Source organism: Hyposmocoma kahamanoa, unplaced genomic scaffold, assembly GCF_003589595.1.
Source record: "Hyposmocoma kahamanoa isolate Upper Pololo Valley unplaced genomic scaffold, ASM358959v1 86, whole genome shotgun sequence".
NCBI lineage: Eukaryota > Metazoa > Arthropoda > Insecta > Lepidoptera > Cosmopterigidae > Hyposmocoma > Hyposmocoma kahamanoa.
Genome location: NW_020654289.1, coordinates 14,113,002 through 14,128,988, shown reverse-complemented (window position 1 = coordinate 14,128,988; position 15,987 = coordinate 14,113,002). Strand labels below are relative to the sequence as shown.

At 36.5% G+C, this 15,987-nt stretch overlaps 1 protein-coding gene across 1 annotated transcript in view; it reads left to right on the top strand.

The window, feature by feature from the left end:
* The window catches only part of LOC113234701 (dynein heavy chain, cytoplasmic), a 64,943-nt gene that overhangs the window by 15,941 nt on the left and 33,015 nt on the right, over positions 1 to 15,987 (top strand). The window contains exons 21-40 of the mRNA XM_026470142.1: positions 9 to 135; positions 302 to 404; positions 579 to 801; positions 1,102 to 1,249; positions 1,404 to 1,509; positions 1,603 to 1,812; positions 2,061 to 2,207; positions 2,487 to 2,659; positions 2,907 to 3,074; positions 3,310 to 3,475; positions 5,233 to 5,418; positions 6,773 to 6,955; positions 7,146 to 7,268; positions 7,828 to 7,987; positions 8,202 to 8,335; positions 10,078 to 10,204; positions 10,609 to 10,849; positions 12,489 to 12,603; positions 13,569 to 13,764; positions 14,010 to 14,098. Of these exons, the coding sequence (XP_026325927.1) occupies positions 9 to 135; positions 302 to 404; positions 579 to 801; positions 1,102 to 1,249; positions 1,404 to 1,509; positions 1,603 to 1,812; positions 2,061 to 2,207; positions 2,487 to 2,659; positions 2,907 to 3,074; positions 3,310 to 3,475; positions 5,233 to 5,418; positions 6,773 to 6,955; positions 7,146 to 7,268; positions 7,828 to 7,987; positions 8,202 to 8,335; positions 10,078 to 10,204; positions 10,609 to 10,849; positions 12,489 to 12,603; positions 13,569 to 13,764; positions 14,010 to 14,098 (3,125 nt within the window). The remainder of the gene's footprint in view (positions 1 to 8; positions 136 to 301; positions 405 to 578; positions 802 to 1,101; positions 1,250 to 1,403; positions 1,510 to 1,602; positions 1,813 to 2,060; positions 2,208 to 2,486; positions 2,660 to 2,906; positions 3,075 to 3,309; positions 3,476 to 5,232; positions 5,419 to 6,772; positions 6,956 to 7,145; positions 7,269 to 7,827; positions 7,988 to 8,201; positions 8,336 to 10,077; positions 10,205 to 10,608; positions 10,850 to 12,488; positions 12,604 to 13,568; positions 13,765 to 14,009; positions 14,099 to 15,987) is intronic.

The window sequence follows — 15,987 nt, the reverse complement described above, 5'->3', positions numbered from 1 at the left end:
CTTTGCAGAAGCCGCTTCCACCAGCGATGCAGTATCACTCATTACATACGTACAACAATTGAAGAGGGAAGTACTTGCGTGGGAGAAACAAGTGGATATCTACAGGGAGGCACAACGCATCTTGGAAAGACAGAGGTTTGAACATGGACACGTTAACCGCGGATTCATATTTGTCGATCAGTTGACTAATTTAGAAAGAAAAAAAACTAAAGTCGCCTTTCCAGCCAGCCACTTTTTGAAAAAAATTATTTAATTGTATCTTATTTTCAACTGCTTAATCAAAACTTTTTATCAAATCCAGATTCCAGTTCCCTACTCAATGGCTGCATGTTGATAACATCGAAGGTGAATGGAGTGCCTTCAATGAGATAATGCGTCGCAAGGACTCTTCAATTCAAACTCAGGTACGTATTCGTACCAAGAACTTAACGCTGAGTAAATAAGTATATTACTAAATTGAGTAACAATTGCTATGTACAGTTCTAGCGCCAATTTATTCTAGTTTTGCGACCCGTACGATTCTTATCGTCGACCTCGTGAAAAATTGCCACAATGTTAAACAGCAATTTGTTATCTAGGTGGCATCACTGCAACAGAAGATCGTAGCAGAAGACAAAGCCGTCGAAGCGCGTACACTGGAATTCCTTACTGAGTGGGAGCGTAACAAGCCTACAGATGGTTCTACAAGACCTGAAGATGCGCTGGCTAGATTGCAGGCTATGGAAACTAGATACACTAGGCTGAAAGACGAGAGAGACAATGTAGCTAAAGCTAAGGAAGCTCTTGAGTTACACGATACAGGTACCATATGTCTTATGTATAACACCGTATGTCCTTCAAAATTTCCATGTAGCAAATATTCTGTCGCCTTGTTTATTTATTTACCAGTAATAGGGACTAAGAGAAACTTGGTTATTTGTGCATTTGTATCATTACGCTTGTCTGTCAGTGAAGATAGAAGATATTACGCATCTTCACATGCTACAATTCTGACAATTTTTATTCTTGTCTTTTTTTATAATATCGTCTCCATTCGTTCCAGTCGTTTCCCACATTCTCCAATAATATTAACTCTCACTTTAAAATCATCAACTTATACAGGAAGCTCTGTGAATAACGAGCGTATGACAGTGGCCCTCGAAGAGCTGCAAGACCTGCGCGGTGTGTGGTCGTCGCTCAGCAAAATCTGGACACAGATTGATGACATCAGGGAGAAACCATGGCTCTCTGTACAGCCGAGGAAACTTAGGTTAACCATTAATTTTCATGGTTCTTATGCGTTAGGTTTTTGCCACTATTATCTTAATCGACTATGTTAGCGGGATGAGCCATTGTCATTTCTATTATTGCTACCAGTCCCTCTTCCTGTAAGATACATTCAAAGATACTTGTTAATTTTATAGGCAACAACTGGAAGCTATGTTGAATGAGCTCAAAGAGCTCCCCGCTCGTCTACGCATGTACGACAGCTACGAGTATGTACGCAAACTACTGCAATCTTACACCAAGGTAAAAACTTTATTCATTTGAAACTGCTTCAAATAAAGTACTGGTCACCATTACAACACTGCAAAACGTTTACATTATATTGTCTATTACCAGGTCAACATGTTAATCGTGGAGCTAAAATCGGACGCTCTAAAGGAACGTCATTGGCGTCAACTGTGCAAGGCTCTCAAAGTCGAATGGTCGCTTTCCGAACTAACCCTCGGCCAAGTATGGGATGCCGATCTATTGCACAACGAACATACTGTCAAGGATGTCGTTTCAGTAGCTCAAGGAGAAATGGCCCTGGAAGAATTCTTGAAACAGGTATTTAAACAATTCGAATATTTTCGTTTTATGCATGATGCCTAAAACATGCCTGACATAATCGTCGGTGTTTTGTAGAAAGGGCGAAAGCGCCATTTCGAGAAAAAATTCAATCAATTCAAAAATTCAAAAAGAGTTTTAAAATTGAGTTTTGGTAGTAATTAAGTATATAAATATAATTTCCGAAGTTTTTCGCCTTAAGTAATTGTCAAGCAGATAATTATTTTTAAACTATCCCAATACCTCAGGTGCGCGAATCATGGCAGAGCTACGAACTGGATCTGATCAACTACCAGAACAAATGCAAGATCATCCGCGGCTGGGACGACCTCTTCAATAAGGTTAAGGAGCACATCAACAGCGTTGCTGCTATGAAACTCTCGCCGTATTATAAGGTAAGTTTACGTACATACATAGCGAGAAATATTCTTTACAGATGGTACACTAATAACAATCTTCGCAGTTGACAATAATGTAAGTTTTACATTGCAGGGGTAGTGGAATAGGTTAGTCATCTTTAATTATTTGTTGTGGTGTTTTTGTACAATAAAAGGTTATTAAATGCAAAAGTAAAAATTCGTAGGTTACCAAAAAGAAAAAGATTAGAACGATAAAATATACATGTACTATGTGAAAGATAAGAATTTGCATTAATTAAATTTCTAAACACACAGGTGTTCGAAGAAGAAGCACTAACATGGGAAGAGAAATTAAACCGTATTAACGCCCTGTTTGACGTGTGGATCGACGTGCAGCGTCGCTGGGTGTACTTGGAAGGTATTTTCAGTGGATCTGCTGATATTAAAACTCTACTGCCGGTGGAAACTAGCCGCTTCCAGAGCATCAGGTAAATTTGAAACTTGCATATCAAAAAGTTAAGAAAATTAAACATCATCATCTAGTTTTATTTGGTCTTGTAGCGAGCACACAACCGACTACGAATCTTTCTTCTAACTGACCAAAGTATCAAGCAAGAATCTTATTACAAACTTTTACCTCCCCTTTATTATTTCTCAAATCTCTCAAGTAAATCATTAGATGAAATATTTTGTTTGGTGTAATTTAACATGATATTCTGTGTATCTTTCATATAGTTCCGAGTTCCTCGGTCTGATGAAGAAAGTGAGCAAGTCGCCTATGGTGACTGATGTGCTAAACATCCCTGGAGTACAGCGATCTCTGGAACGACTCGCTGACTTACTCGGCAAAATCCAGAAAGCCCTCGGAGAGTATCTTGAACGCGAGAGAACTAGTTTCCCTAGGTAAGTTCATTTTATATTAGAGCAGGATAATGATAAACGGGCAAGAAAAGTCGCCTATGAAAACAAACTGTCACAATCTTTTGTTGTAAACTTAGCACGGACCTCGTTACCAACGTTGGTAGCTTGCGTAGCATTGGAGACAAATGCTTATGATTTATCGGCGTCCCCCTCCCGCTGACAATAGGATCGTAGTACCAACTAACGAGAAACTTAAAGAAACATACATTTTTCACAGATTCTACTTCGTCGGTGACGAAGATTTGTTAGAAATCATCGGTAACAGCAAGAACGTTGCGCGTCTGCAAAAACATTTCAAGAAGATGTTTGCCGGTATCGCTGCTATCATTCTCAACGAAGACAACACAATTATTAACGGTATCGCTTCCAGAGAGGGTGAAGAGGTAAGTACTCGACTTTATAGTTTTACAGGTTTATACAATTGTGATTTATTGAGAAGTATGGTGACGTGTTTCATTAAGACTCAATTTGATTGTTAAAACAATGTATAATGTAGAGATGAAACGGATATCCGGTAACTATCCGATATCCGGCCGGATACCAGATATTTAAAATAGATAAAAAATCACACTCAGTACGCTAAATAACTTGATTTATTGATTAAAGAGGATAGTAATAAGTTACACTGTTACTATCCTCTTTAATAGCATCTACATGATTGTTGGCAATCTGTTCATTACTTGTAACTATAAAGAACTATAAAGCTAGATAACGTAATCTGTAATTATTACTCAAATTTGAATAAAGGCGGATGAAGACCAGTATTTCTGCAATAAGTGGTTTATTTTAGTAAACAATACCAGCTGCAGAGGACAGCTCTGCTTTTCGCTATAAACTCTTTCAAACTTTGTTAGATACTGCTTGATACCAGACCACCAAATGAAAGGATCGCGATCTCGATCGATTCGAACTTTCTTCAAATAATTATGATTTCGCATGAACAATGTGTAATGATAATAATGAAACGTGTAAGTAGATTTAGAAATCAAGTTCAAATCAAGATCAAGTTTTAGAATAGTTGATCACAAACAACAAATTAATGAAATCTGACTGAAAGAAAAGAGTAACGGGTCTATCAAGTGCTAGGCATATACTTATAAAATACACCTAGACATTTTAAAGTCGACAAAGATGTAACTAAATGATTAATAATCATTTAGTGAATAACCACGAAAGTCTTCAAATCTACAAAGATGTAACTGTTTTTTTTTCTTCTCCACAACAAGAAATTGGCATTCAGTACAACAAACAAACAGCACTGATATTAAAGTTTCATGCACCCGTATCGGTATATAATGTAGTTAAAGATGAAGAATCATTACTCTAGACATTTCTCAGCATTAGCATACAAACCGTTTCTCCGAAGCGCTAGTTAGGGCGCTTTCCCATTATGTCGTGACGATAGATAGTCGTGCAGTTTAAAGTGTCGTGACTTGTATATTTAAATGAAGTTGTTCACGACTTTATTGACGTTACGACGACAGACTGTCGTGGCAATGGGAAGAGCCAGAACGGCAATCATCTGACGATAAATAAAACGTCACGATAAAAATGTGACGACAGATAATCGCAACTTCAAAGGATTCTGTCGTGCAAACGACATGGCGACTACCGTGAACCGATAAATTGTCGTCACGATCAAGTAAGAACACCTAGACACGTCAGTCGTTCAACAATAAGATAAACGTCCACGACTGAGTCACGATAGTCGTGATATGGGAACAGGCTAGATGCGACAGTCGTCCAACGATAAATAAAACGTTACGACATAATGGAACCGTGCCCTTATTATTAAGATTTGTTTTGTATTTTTGTTTTCAAATAACATGATATAGATGTTAGATGTACTAGACTAACACAAATAGATAGGAATTGGCATACAAATCTTAATCAGCTTTAGGTGTTATAATGAGTCAGGCCCAAGGAAATAAGAATAAATTGGCGTGTATGAAAATACTGATATTTGTAAAGGAAGTGAGAGGTATGTTAGGAACATCCAAGTGGAGAACTGCATGGTCTGCCTACCCCTGAGGGAGACAGGCGCATATGAATATGATATCTTTAGCATTCTGAATTCATAGTTAAAGATGCTATTGTCAAAGTCTAAAGGTAGGCTTTTAAGAATTACTTTATTTTATAGGTATACTTCACACAACCAGTATCCACGATTGAGAATCCCAAGATCAATTCCTGGCTATCACTAGTAGAGAAAGAGATGCGTGTCACATTGGCTTGCCGGCTCAAAGACGCTGTCGCAGACGTGAAGCAGTTTAAGGACGGAAATGTTGACCCGCAGAAATTTATTGATTGGTGTGACAAATATCAGGTAAGTTTACCTTCGTATGTTTTATGTCCTACAAGAACTTCATGCAGAATGGTAAAACTTGAAAATTTTCACATAATTCTTATCTTCTAAATAAGATATTAATGACCTTATTATAAATTGTAACATTTACCCTTACCTATTTAATATAGCCTCGTACAGTCCAGTTACATTGCATGCTCTAGCAAATCTTGAGTTTTTAATTGTTAACTATCATGCACTCCAAATATTGTCGCAGTAGGGGTTTTTGTCCTTCTAGGTATTTAATAACACAAAAGACAAAACAGCTCAATAAAACATTTACTAAGGCCAACGGCCTCCTCAGTTACATGCAAATGACGTGGTTCGGCCGCACATAGACAATTCGATCCATGTTTACTTATTTACTGCCCTGATGCCGTGCCTGGGTGGAAGACGGACGCTCAGCGGCGGGGAAACGCTGGGTTGTTACAGAAAATCGTACTAAGCCGAAAGCGAAACGTAGGCAACGGTTTCAAATCCGGACTTTGGACCCTGGAACGTGCCGTTAAACAAAAAACCGTTACATACAGTTCCAGAAAACGCTGTGAGCACCCACGGCAACGGCAGAAAGGAAAAGTACTTATGTAGTTGTGTTGCCGAGATTGTTCACAATCAGACACGGAGTTACAATATAACCATAAAGTAAAGCATTAAGTAATTTTGTGCAAACGCGAGAGTGGACTGGAACATTAACTAATAATTATTCAACAGATTCAAGCACAATCAATCATTTATATTTTACAACATAAATTTATATAATCATAATTGAGATGCATTTACGGTTAAAACAAATAAAAATAATCATGACGTGATAATCGCAACTTCCCAAGCTTTGCGAATACGTAACAAATTGGTACATAATTTGTCTTAAGCTCAGCCTAGCAACAAGCAACATCAATACTACTTACCCAAACTGGGGTTATTTTAAATATTGATAATATTTTCGAAGAACGTACAGTGACGAACACCAAAATACGGTTACGTTTTAAAATACGTAGCAGCGACCGATATTACTAGTGGCGTGCGTTCTCTCAAGAGCTGTTGGATCGTCTGCCGTGGCGGCATGGAGCCGGCGGCGGCGCGGGCGCAGCCAACTTGACATCAATGCCGAACAAAAGAACATGTTACCGTTGGCGCTAAGACGGCGCTCGGAATAACTAAAATTATTGTATTGAACGCATGATGATGGGAACCTCTGCATACCCCGATTTCAATTTATTAACGTTACAATATTAAATTGAGAGTTTCTAATAGATAAAACTTCAGTATACACGCACACTCTTGTTCCTTAAAATTTCCTAATTTAATGAAACTAAATGTTAACATTATTCTACAGGCACAAATAGTTGTACTAGCAGCTCAAATTCTCTGGTCGGAAGACGTAGAAGCAGCTTTGACTAATGGAGGCGGCGAAGGGCTTAAGCGCGTACTCGCTCATGTTGAGAACATGTTGAACATCTTGGCGGACTCCGTGCTGCAGGAACAGCCACCACTTCGAAGGAGGAAGCTTGAACACTTGGTCAGTAAACAAACATAAGTAAATAAATTTTGCACAATTGATATGCACATGGTGATCGTGCATTGAAAATTTATTTTGTATTTAAAAAATACTCTACTATATTTGACTATTACTCTGTTTTATTTTTCTTTATATAATCGATAAATTTCCAATAATGAAACTGCAACTAACTATAACAATTTTTCCCTAGATCAACGAGTTCGTGCACAAACGTACAGTGACCAGACGTCTGATCGCATCTGATGTAAACAGCCCGCGTTCCTTCGAATGGCTCTGCGAAATGAGGTTCTACTTTGACCCTAGAAACAACGATGTAAGTACTTCGTAGAGGCTATACAGGGTTACTTGTAAAATAATCATACCACATAACAACCGCTCTAGACTATTATTACTAGCATCGTAAACGACAACTTTAGTTCAATACTTTTTACAAAACAAATTCACTAAAAACAACTTTTAAGTTTTTATTGCACTATATGACGCTTTTTAAACCTGTATTTAGTAGTAAGGTACAACAGGTTCATACATGCTAACGTCCTCACCCCGCTCCTGCGTTTTGCATCGGGCAGGCGCTAGCGCTTTCTTTTGCTACCGCAGTTATCACCGCTTACAGCGATAAGTAAATATTTTTATTTTTGTACGAAACTAACATCTGACGGATTATTAAAGTCATGGAAAGAAAGTTGTTGTTTGTGACGATGACGTCAGTAATATAGTCATGCGAAGTTGTTTAGTATTTTTCAAATAACCTTGTGTATTCCGTGAAATTATTTTTTTTTTTTCTTTAAATTACCACAAATAAACACAATAGCCATAGTTGAATAAGAACAACTAATCTTTAAACTAAACTACCCAACTTCATTGTTTTATAGGTACTGCAACAACTCACAATTCACATGGCGAATGCTAAATTTCTATACGGCTTCGAGTACCTCGGTGTGCAAGACCGTTTGGTCCAAACTCCGTTGACTGACCGCTGCTACCTTACTATGACTCAGGCTTTGGAAGCCAGACTTGGAGGATCACCGTTTGGTAAGGGATTTTAGGACAGAACTTGCTTACATACCTATGTACCTTTGAAACAGCAGAGAGACCTGACCAATTACGCTTTTAGAGCGAGTATAAGTATGTTTTTGACCTGCATATCAGCAATATGTTTGATTATCACGAAAAATAAAATTTTGTGACAATCCCATATTTCTTGAAATGTATGTAATGCCACATTTTTGTAATCGTGTGTATACAGGACCCGCGGGCACGGGAAAGACGGAGTCAGTGAAAGCTCTTGGCAACCAACTCGGCCGTTTCGTACTGGTGTTCAACTGCGACGAAACGTTCGACTTCCAGGCCATGGGGCGTATTTTCGTCGGTCTTTGCCAGGTTAGGCAATTTTTTTCTTTTTGGATTTTATCAAAACTAATTATACTAAAATAATTTTGACACTATTACTATGTTATATCATGTAGCTATTGTTCAATTAAGTTCTGGTCAAGTTCTTAGGTTTTCGCGATTGTTACACATAGGGAATGAAACTATTTTTCGGATTTAAATCGCGTATATTTGTTTTTTCAAACAAACCGACGTTTCCGGCCCTTTACAGGTCCCATGGTCACGGTTGACTGAGGTGGTGCAGTCTTAATAATAATAATAATAAATTTATTTCCTTCACACACAATTTCAACCATAATTAAACATTCTTTAGTAATAAAACATTTGTTGTCTGTGAAGGCTGGAGCCTAAACTAGGATACCCTGTGCTATAGGTCTCCAGGCCTCCGCCTACGGGTAAAGTATCAACAACAAACAACAAAAAAGTGTGTGTGTGTGTGTGTGTGTGTGTGTGTGTGTATGTGTCTGTGTGCGCGCGCGCGCGCGTGTGTGTGTGTGTGTGTGTGTGTGTGTGTGTGTGTGTGTGTGTGAGTGAGTGAGTGAGTGAGTGAGAGTGTGTGTTTGTGTGTGTGGGAATTAACTATAATGGAACATGAAGGAGGTTTTCCGTTTCCTCATATGACAAAGTCTAAATAGCCTTTTAGTGACCACGTTCTTACATTCAAACTTGTTTAGAGGATAAATATGCAATTCACCATTACATCCGTTATATAAGAAGGGCCCGAGGAAGCCGAAGAAGTGATGGGCAAAGGATGTAGACCACGCCGAATAATGGCACACACGATCACGGCGTCGAAAATTAACTATCCAGTTTCATAAGAGTCGTTTTTGCTACACCACCCCAGGATGAAATGCAGTAAAGAAGAATGGTTTGACACGTAGCAAAGTATACCATCCTAAGAACATCAAAATCGGCTATATGACGTAAAGTTTTGAAAACTACTATTAACTTTCGAACACGGTTAGAGAGAGATGATTTTTAAAATTAATATGTTGGTCAATATTTATACCCAAATATTTGAACTCTTGGCCGGATTGCAGAGCGGGGCACCGGCATCCACCACAATTACAACTATCAGGAGAGTCATGAGCAATGAGTGTGTGGCCAATAGTAGGCAGCGAATTAGAGCGCATTCCGAATACCATATATTTGGTTTTTAATTTTGGTTTAAAGTTAAAAGATTACAGTTTAACCAACCTAGGATAGAGTTGAGCCCTATTTGAGCACATTGAAAAACTTCCTGCCAAGAGTCAGCTTGGAATGAAAGTGTTGTGTCGTCAGCAAAGGATATCACCATCCCATTTGGCAACTTAGTTTGGCACAAATCATTTATAAACACCAACTTATCTTCCACCAGTTATGTCTAATATGCAATGGTTATTAATTAAATACCTTATTTTTAATTTTATAAAGAAAACTTTCCAATTTACGCTACATTAAGTTTTACAAATTATTTTATTCAATGAATTTTTATTAAGTTCAATTTATTATTAATTAATAATAGAAAAATAGTTTCATTTCCTAAGTTCTGGTCGATAGTCAATTCATCATGTACAAACCCTCCATTTACCTATAGCCCTTATCAACTGTATTGGTTTCATAGGCCTTTATGTAAATGCATGACGCTTCTGCCGTCCTCTTTTCAACACGTTTTCTTAACTCCTTAAATTTTCAATTTACGTCTGTTTCCATGTATGCAGACAACAAAAGTTGGTAACAAATTGTTTTCACAGGTCGGCGCGTGGGGTTGCTTCGACGAGTTCAATCGACTGGAAGAGAGAATGTTGTCCGCCGTTTCACAGCAAGTGCAGACCATTCAAGAGGCACTCAAGAGCCACCAAGAGGGAGACAACAATACAAGTAAATTAACTGTAGCCTTGTCTAAATAATCTCTACTTTGCAATGGCCTGAGACATTAGAGGCTCGCGGCCAATCATATAAAGTTTATTCGCACATGTCATCCAAGTTATGTTCAAATTCTACAACTATTTTTCTTAAATATTCTCTACTAATGAAAATATAAAAGTTGAACGTTGAAACACTTTTATAGCATAGCAATAGCACATTAAGTATATTAGGAGAAAATATTTTTTTGCTGTGACGGAACATTTACCTAAAACCTGACAAATTAGGTTTCGACTCTCGACATGTTACAAAATTTTTTAAACACCACTATTTTTCTACTTACAAAACGAGCATCAACGTGAGTGCTGATGCCTCCATTTCAGGATCCTAAATCCGTCACGTACTTTGTATATTTCCAGGCAGATCAATTACAGTCGAGTTAGTCGGCAAGCAAGTCCGTGTAAGCCAAGACATGGCGATTTTCATCACCATGAATCCTGGTTATGCTGGTCGGTCCAACTTACCTGACAACTTGAAGAAGCTATTCCGCAGCTTGGCCATGACCACGCCGGATAGGCAGCTCATTGCTGAGGTGATGTTGTTCAGCCAAGGATTTAGGACTGCTGAGAAGTTGGCTTGCAAGATTGTACCGTTCTTCAAGTAAGTGATTCAGAAGTTACAAATTGATTTTGTATGAATTGAATAATTAACCCCCTTTGAACGACTGTTTATAACGAGATTTCAACACTAAAGTCTGTTCAAATCCATTTTGAGCAAAATGTAAACAAAACTGCTTAGTTAAAATTCTAAAGTAATCACTAAATCAATCAATAAATCGAATAAGTAACAGTTTCACGTATATTTCGAAGATTTCGACTTGATATCTCACTTAACTTTTTCCTACAATATTCATTTTTAATACAATCGTAAAATCGCATTTGACAAATGGTAGCCCAAAAGTGAGGTTATTTTTCAATTATACAACTATGACATGTCTATGATTGCATAGTGCTGTACGAAAAAAAATATTCAGCTCATTCAATTACAGTTTTTATAATCGATTAGTAAAGCCCAAGTGTAAGAATTTGAAGGAGGCTTTAAAATTAAGGTTTCGGAAATTTTAAATAAGCTTATTTATTTTTTTTATTTTTTTATACAAAATAAGTGCACATTTGACCTACATCTCACCTGATGGAAAGTGACGACGAGGTCGAGGATGTAACATGCACACCTAAATAATGCCTATTCACTCTCGCCTTGAAAAGGTCCAAGTTATAGCGTTCGGGGAACAAGTCTGCAGGCAGGGAATTCCACTCCCTAGCCGCTCGCCATACAAATGTGGAAGCGAAACGCTGCGTGCGAATCCGGGGAATATCCACAACATAAGGGTGGAACCCCCGCCCACGTCTAGTCTTCCGATGAGGGAAAGGGGAAGGCGGAATCAAATTATGCAATTCCATCGCAACTTTCCGTGATATATCCTGTAGAATACCGATAATAATAATAATAATTTAATATAATAAGAATTTTATATTGGAATTTTTTATAACAAATCGATTCATTCAATTAGTTAATCAATTTGTAGTTAGTATTACAATTAGCCATCACTAAGCCATCTATGGTCTGGTAAAGTATCTATGGTCGGGTCATTGACCTGTTTGTTTACTTTTTGTTCAAAATGGATTGAACGAAGTATAATTACAAGATTTTCTTTTTTTTTAACTTTAAAGCCATAATGAAAAAAGTAGCTTATATTCAATATGCATAACCCAAAGTAAAATGTATGATATTCCACCATAAGTTGACTCAATCCAGTATAAAATCACACAGTTAATGAACTATATTCTCAAACAATGATCCAACTCGATTTTCATAAGTTACTCGAAAATACATGACTACCTAGTAACAAGCACAGAGCAAGAATTTGAATTCCTCTGCACAAAGTACAAGTCACATTACGATATCGTACTAAGTAGTCTGGAATAAAAGGGTCCTAATAGGAAACTCACTTCTCACGCCAAATTAACTCTACCCATCTGCTTATAGTCAATTGACTACGGCTGGATAGGTATAATAAAAGACTGATTTCTTGCCTACCAACTACGCTAACATTTAAAAATATGTGGGCTATCATTGGAAAAACCACAAGAGTACATATGATACGGTTGCCTAATAAGGTCGAAATTCTGATCTTTCATTGAACTTTTTTTAAATTATTAGACCGATGCACTCATGCATTAAGCTCACTTTAATTTATTATCATTTTATTTTAATTTATTATGTATACTTTTACTTCCAGATTATGCGATGAACAACTATCGAACCAGTCTCACTACGATTTTGGCTTACGAGCTCTGAAATCTGTACTCGTTTCGGCCGGTAACGTCAAGCGTGACCGCATACAAAAGATTAAGGTTTGTAGATCTGAGACAAATACTAAAAGCATTTAATTTAAATTTGTTCTTAATTTTACAGTATTTCCGATAATTGATTGTATTACTTACTCCTTATATAGTTTGTTTTTAAGAAATGTACTCATAATACAAAGCAAATCTTTTTTAAAGCTGATAGTAAATCAGACCCTACCAATGACAAACTGCCGATTCTCAAGACATAGTTTGCAAAACATTTCTTAATGTGTAGTGCATATTCTAATAGCAAGCGTATAATGATTTTATTCAATTTCGCTTAATGACCGAAACTGGTATAGAACAGATGAAACATAATATATCGCACTTGAAACACAATAATCTCGTACAGAATACTAAAACAACCGACCTCAAAAGTCATTCATCCCCTAGTTAGCCACCCTTACAGGTGGAATATTTTCTTCACATTGAAATGGGACTGCTCCTTAGGTTCTTGAGGTCTTTCCAACAAAAAAAGAATCATCAAAATCAGTTCACAAATGCCGAAGTTATCGCATAACACACATACAAAAAAAACACTCAGTCGAATTGAGAATTTCCTCCTTTTTTGAAGTCGGTTAAAATGATGGAATTGAGAAAACACAATGTGACAGTTCAAATTACTGAATCAATATATTCTCGTTTATAAGTGTTTATATGTCTAAGATCAATTTATATCCTCGTTTATAAGCGAATAAGTAATTATTATGTATAAATAAAAATAATCTTATTATTAGGAATAACATTCACATTTTTTTATATTTTGAAATCGTATTTTCTCAAATCTAACAATTTTGAATTACAACAAAATTGAGTTTCATGTGCGATATTATATTAATAGGAGAAGGGAAAGAACATTGTTTACCTTAATATTGTACGTGCAATCCCAGTTGCTCCTTCCAGTGTTGAGGTTCATTTAGCGTTCTAACAATCATTATTCAATCACTGCCAACTTTCATATAATTATTTAGGAAAACCTCATAGAACGTGGCCAAGAAGTGCCAGATGAAGCGTCCATTGCAGAGTCACTGCCCGAACAAGATATTCTCATACAATCCGTATGCGAGACTATGGTGCCTAAATTAGTAGCTGAAGACATCCCACTGTTGTTCTCGTTACTAAACGATGTGTTCCCTAATGTTGGGTACACTAGGGCTGAAATGACAGGTGAGTTGAGTGTTAAAAAATTTTGCCGAAATGAGTTATAAGTTTCCTCGAACTTAACTGTTAATATTACATACAAAAGTGTCATCGCTAAATAAATAATATTCGTAATGCAATATTAATTCAAAACTACCAAAACGCTTCCTACACGACAATTGAATCAAATTATAAGTACTTCATGCAATATAAGTCTTTATGAAATATAAGACATCAAATTTAGAGACGTTAAAATGACTTTTCTTCTACAGGTTTGAAGAATGAGATTCGCGCTGTATGCGCTGAAGAATTCTTAGTATGCGGTGAAGGCGACGAACAAGGATCCACTTGGATGGACAAGGTATGGCCCATAAAATTATTTATAATAGACTACATAAAAATTTTTTGATGGTGGCTAGTTAACTTGGGAAGAGGAATTAACAGCTAGTTTGACAATATGACGTCAAATATTGAAACTTCATTAATTTCATTCAGGGACGTTGTCATATTATGCACAAATATTAAGGCGACATTCGATAAAACTTGATTCGATTCTTTTCAAAATATATAAATTGTAGAGGTTTTTGGTAAAGGAACAATTTTGTAGCAATTACTGTAGGCTCACATTTTGAACAAAACTGTCGGTTAACTTTGGAGTCGTTTATCATACGAGCGGAATAAGATATCCTTTAATCCTTTCATTTTTGGGCCCAATTGTGTACCGAGGTACAACTATGTCAAAAAACTTCTAAAATGCATAGGAAACTCTCCATTTAACTGAAATCTTTTTAATTTTAATAGAAATTGCTGAAAAATGTAAGTTTACAAGTTATATGAATAAATAATACTGCGTTTCGGGCCCTTTACAGGTCCCATGGTCACGGTTGACAAAACAAATATACGCGATTTAAATCCGGAAAAATAGTTTCATTTCCTATGTGTAACAATTGCGAAAACCTAAGATCTCGATAAATAATACTGCGTTCGACGAAATGTATCTTTTCGTGATTTGACAGCTTTCATTGTAGCTAATAATCGGGTTATGTGCCAAAAGTGATGAATATATCAAAAACACAAATAGATATTCCAGAGATACGAATCCAAAGAAACAGAACAGAATCGGATTATAAAATGTCTATGACTTGACTTGTCGACTGTCTTTATTAAGTAACATTTAAATGGTTTAACAGCTTTTTAGCCAAATGTGTTAGATATTGTAATAATAAAATAAAGGACTCTTAATAAATAAAAGAAGTAGTAGATATTTTTACAGTCCTGCAAAAGACGATACTTAGGCCCATTTTTTAAATAACCCCGATAGCTGGATACCTACCATTTAAAGTATAGACATTGCCATATATAATGATTGTGTTGCCAGTCATTTTTATGTCTGAACATTGTTCGAACGATAATTTTGAGTGTTACGAAGAATAATCTCAGTACAGAAAACTAAAAAAAACCGACCTCAAAAGTACGTGGAATTTCGTCTATTTGCTAAGTTTTATTGAAATATCCCCTAGTTCGCCACTATACAGGACTTGACACTGGAGATAATAAAAATCTATTCTCACTACTCAAAGTATATTGAGAGAAAAACGCCTTGAATTGGAGAAATAGCAAAATCAACCATTAAAGTAATTGCTCCTAAATTAAAATTAGGCGCTATTTATAAAAATGAATCTTCATGCGTGAACAGCCACCACCCTTCGAGGTGGATGAATTTCTTCAAAATGAAATGGGACCACTGGAAGTACCCCCTTTCCAACAAAAAAAAAGAATCATGAAAATCGGTTCACAAATACCGGAGTTATCGCGTAACATACATACAAAAAAAAGAAGAACATACAGTCGAAATGAGAACCTCTTCCTTTTTTGAAGTCGGATAAAAAATGGATCCTAAGATGATTAGCATCCTTTACTGTACTTCTTCATGTGTTAGTAATTAGACATTGAATTTTCGCAAAAATTAAAAATAAAAAGTAGTGTGCGCCTACAGTTCTAAAGAATTTTGCGACTTTTGATCAAGTTTTACCAAATCATTTAAAAATACCACTATCATTAATAAAAATAACCAACCATGACGGTGATGGTATAAATTTACTATATTAATAAACGAGAATGCATAGATCATTTAACAGGTCGATGTTTTAAAAATCACGCTGCAAAAGTTATAACATTTGCTTTATCATAATACAAATATTAGGTTGGGATTGCACTTCACGTGACTAAAATGTGTCCCTCGGTAAACGA